Raw genomic sequence first — 4725 nt, 5'->3', positions numbered from 1 at the left:
CGGTTTAACGTTAAGTCAGTTCCGTTCATATTTCATACCCAGTGTTGCCGTTCCTAGTACATTTGTACTTTTCTGGTACATTTTGCGTTTTCGAGAGCATTGAAAGTACACTTAGATTTTTAGTACATTTTGAGTACATTATAATATTTTAGTACCATTTATGGTACAAAATAATATTTCATGCCTTAATTAACGAAAGAATCCGAAAAAATTAGTTCAATAAAGTCTCACTAGTGTCACTACTTGTTAATTTGAATTATCCAATCACAACATACACATGGCTTATGTCGGTGACGTCAACAACATAGATAGTGTCACGTGATCCAAACAATTCAAATCCGTCAAACAAAAATAATGGACAGGTAAGGAAATCAACGATTTTAAACTTTTGTCGTCAATAATATCAAAATAGCCGTTAAGTCAGAGTCGAATTATTATAGAAAATAGTTTTGAAATTGTACGAGTATAAATAATATAAATACTTTTATATTATTTTCTACCATTATAATTTAATTCTTAAATTATGAACTTCAGTTTTAGTAATTTTGGTAGAAGAAATAACGGTTAAATTTCAGATACGTATACTGTTATGGCTGCCCTTCCGGAATCTCGATAGTATTTGCGATTAGAAATGCAAATTTTTAATTTTCTCGGGCCCGAGGACCCACGTTCTAACCTAACCTAACCTATTCTAATAAATTAGTAATAATTTGTTAATTTATTAGAATAGGTTAGGTTAGGTTTGAACGTAGGTCCCCACTGTGCGGCCATGACAGTATACATATCTGAAATTTAACCGAATTAACTTTTGTTAATTTGAATCTGTCCACGCATATTTAGTTTATAATTTTTTTATCCATCACTATTGTATTTTTAAAAAATTAGCTTTAATGCTTGTGTTAAAAAAACCATACAACATATTTTCATTAAAAAATTTTATGAAATATTTTATTTTATATTTAAATATTAGCCTTTTCAAGTCACACCTTGATTATATTTGTATTTCAATAACAGAGCATTTGATTTCGATCTCACGAAGATTTAAAGAATTTCGATCATTAAAAAACTGTTAAAAAAGCACTCATATTAATGCTTTTTAAATTTTTTTTAAAAATATTTGTGAGCAAATATATCGATTTGCTTTTTATTTATGTTTTCACGTACATTAAATAATTTCCGACTAAACATTATTACAATATAGTGCAATGTTTTGTCTAATTTCTAATTTAGATACATCAAGCGCAACCAAAAAATAGGCTACATTGGTGCAGCACAGAAGAACTTACATCCAATAACCGTTAAGCCTACTCAAATTCCCGTTAATCCTGCAGTGCTTTCTTCGAACAATGTTTCTGCAACTGCTGTTTCCGCCATTTCCACAAATATGAGGGATATAACTTCAGCTTCTAAAAGTACTAGTTCTCCAGTTAAGAAACGCAGGCACATTGAGAAATCAACATTATCTAAATCGTTAACTCAGGAAATGACTAATTTGTATTCTTCTGAATCGGAAGTTGAAGAAGCTGAATTAGACTCATCTTGTATTGAATCTGGTAGTGAAAACGAAGCAGGATCGAATGGTGGTGTTGTGAAAAAGGATGATAAATCTGAGAAGAAAGGAAAAAATTATCCTCAAAATTTTTGTGACAAGTGGCTACAAATGGGAGAATTTAAGACTTGGCTAAGACGATCTACAGTATACCCAAATAAAGCATTTTGTGCAGTATGCCAAAAAACCATATCTGGAAATGTTTGTCACCTTCGACGACATGCCACCAATACAAAACACAAACAAGCAATGAAGAGCCTTGAAACAGTAAAATCACGAGGCCTACTAGAAGCTTTTCAAAGAAAATCAAACCAACAAGAAAAATTAGAAGCTGAGCTGAAATTAGCTATGTTTTGTGTAGAGCATAATCTTCCAATAAAGATTATGGATCACCTTCCTAAACTTATCCAGTCCGTATGCCATGATTCAAATATTGCCAAAGACCTAAAAGTAGCCCGAACGAAAACAACAGAACTCATTAAAGAAAAATTATCTGCGAAAAGCTGCGAAGAAATGACTTCAGTGTTACAAAATGTGAAATTTTCCTTAATTATTGATGAAACGACTGATATCTCCTCCACCAAATGCTTGGCAGTGATTGCTAGGTATTTTGATAACTCTTCTGGAAAAGCAAGGGATCGCTTTATGGGACTGTTGCAAGTTCAGCAAGCAACTGCTGAAGCTATCTATCATTCAATGATGGAACTTTTGATAAATTTAAATATTCCTGCACAAAATATGATTGGATTTGGTGCGGATAATGCCTCTGTGATGATGGGTGAATCTGGTGGTGTGAAAGCGTTAATTAAAAAGGACAATCCGAATATTTTTGTTCTTGGATGTGTATGCCATTCTTTTAGCTTATGTGTGTCGCAGGCTTGCAACAAACTTCCACGGACAATTGAAGACTTGGTTAGAAATATATATGCTTACTTTGCTCATAGCTCCAAGAGGATCAATGAACTTAGTGAATTTCAAAAATTTGTAGATGGCCAACCACATCGATTGTTACGTTTATCTCAGACAAGATGGCTATCCTGGCAGGCAGTAGTCAATAGAACCTTAGAACAATGGAATGCACTCACTCTTTATTTTACAGCAGCTGCTGTGGAAGATAACATACATACAGCACAGTTGTTACTGAAAGATTTACAGAATCCCTTTAATAAGTTGTATTTACATTTTTTATCTTACATTTTGGAACTCATCAACAAAATGAACCTTAATTTTCAAAGCGAGAGGCCACGTATTACATCACTTCTGCCAAACATATCTTCTCTGTTTAAAACAATTTTGCACAACTATCTGAAAAAAGATTATGTGGATTCAATACCGCTGAACAAGATAGACACTCAAAATTCACGACATTTTCAACGAATAGAAACAATATATCTTGGTGCAATGTGCGAAGTTCAGATTGCAAAGAATAAATTCCCTGAAAAAGACATGAAGCTATTTCTCTCAAGCATTCAGTCTTTCTATATTGTTTTAAGTGCAGAAATTAAAAAGAAATTTCCTTTTGATGATTTGATCTTGCAGGAAATAACAAAGTTGGAGCCAAAAATTGCTTTGTCTGGAAATGTTAGGTCAGTTGTAAACCTGGTAACACATTTTCCTAATATTGTGCCTGAACATGAGTATGAAGAGCTGAACACAGAATGGCAACTGCTGCCTGAAATTCGTGATAAGTTAACCAGTTGTGCAGTTGAAAACCTAGAAACTTTCTGGTATGAAGTAAATAAAATTAAAGATGACAATGGCGACGTGATGTTTCCAATACTTGGAAAGCTTTCAACAAGTTTGTTGAGTCTTCCCCACTCTAGTGCTTGTGTGGAAAGAGTCTTCTCACAACTTAATTTAATTAAGACAAAGATTCGCAATAGACTTCAGGTTGACACTTGTAATGCTTTTCTGCTATCAAAAGAGTTATTAAAAACCCAAAACCGAAAATGTTACGATTGGATCCCAGAACTTAAAGAAACTCACCCAATAGCTATCCACGATACCGAAACAGAAGAGAATGAAGATGTAGACGACATAATACATCTGTTCAACTTGTAAGATAAGATTTGCAATTTTTTATACTTGTAGAATTGATTTTGCTAATTTTATTAAAGAAAGTTTTGTCTTACTATTCTTTTATTTAATTTAATGAAGTGCCTATGTGGCAGATTGAAAGTATACATATATATATTTTTTCATGAATACTTTGTTTACGTGCCTATATATAACCTATATATATATATATATTCACTTAAAGTATTTATGAATATGAATTTGAAATAAGCACAAAAACTTAGTATGATGGTATATTAATATCAAAAGCAACCAACCATAGAAATAGTACATTTTGAAGGAAAATAGTACATTTTTTGAAGGAGATTCAGTACATTTTGAAATTTCAAAACGGCAACACTGTTCATACCTTAAGCTGGCTTAAAATGTACAGTGTGAATAGGGTATAATCCACTGGCACTGTCCCAAGAGAACAATTACCACTTCTGAGAATCTTAGTAGGGGGTCTGTAAACAGCTGCATAGGTGACCAGCGGTCATAACGGCTATTGTTTTAAATACTGTATAAATACCTGCACAGAGCAAAGTGGTGTTCAAAGCGTTAAACCAGCGAAGAACGCACGACTTACATTAAAGGTTTGGACTGTTAAGTTGACAATTATGGAAGCAGGACCTTCAGGAAACGGTGGCTGGGACAATTCTCGTCGCTTGCAAGACTCCAAGAACGGTGCAGGTAAGATAAATGATCGTTTGGTCGACTTTAGGACCCGTTACATCTATTAGATCCTAATAACCTAATTGACTAGACTTTATGACAGGGCCATTTCTTATTGCCAACTGCTGACCGATATATCTTAAACCCCAATCACGGCTTTCTAGCGTAACCACTTGTCGGATCTCGTATACGATCCGTAATAAACTATTAAACTCTAAGATTCTTTTCCCCTATAAAATTGACCGAAGAGCGTAACCTCTGTCGTAAAAAAATCCTCCTCTACTCAACAATTTTAACTTTGGTGCCCCGGTTTAACGACTGATTTCTTAATTAAATTATCGTTTCTGTTAATTAGCGCCTCGGACACCTTAAAATGGACCCTTTTCTCTTTATTTAGATATATTACATTTTAATTGAAAACCCTAATTTGTAATTATTTAAGCAAT

General features: G+C 33.5%; 1 protein-coding gene across 1 annotated transcript; it reads left to right on the top strand.

The window, feature by feature from the left end:
* Positions 1 to 354: 354 nt before the first annotated feature.
* On the top strand, positions 355 to 3610 carry LOC136972556 (zinc finger protein 862-like). The gene is made up of 2 exons (XM_067267137.1): positions 355 to 362; positions 1231 to 3610. The coding sequence occupies exons 1-2, from the start codon at positions 355 to 357 to the stop codon at positions 3608 to 3610; spliced, it is 2388 nt and encodes a 795-aa protein (XP_067123238.1).
* Positions 3611 to 4725: the final 1115 nt, after the last annotated feature.

The sequence above is a fragment of the Centruroides vittatus genome, unplaced genomic scaffold, assembly GCF_030686945.1.
Source record: "Centruroides vittatus isolate TY-2023 unplaced genomic scaffold, ASM3068694v2 contig_2971, whole genome shotgun sequence".
Taxonomy (NCBI): domain Eukaryota; kingdom Metazoa; phylum Arthropoda; class Arachnida; order Scorpiones; family Buthidae; genus Centruroides; species Centruroides vittatus.
Note: the sequence above shows the minus strand (reverse complement) of the source record. Positions and strands in the feature narration are given on the sequence as shown.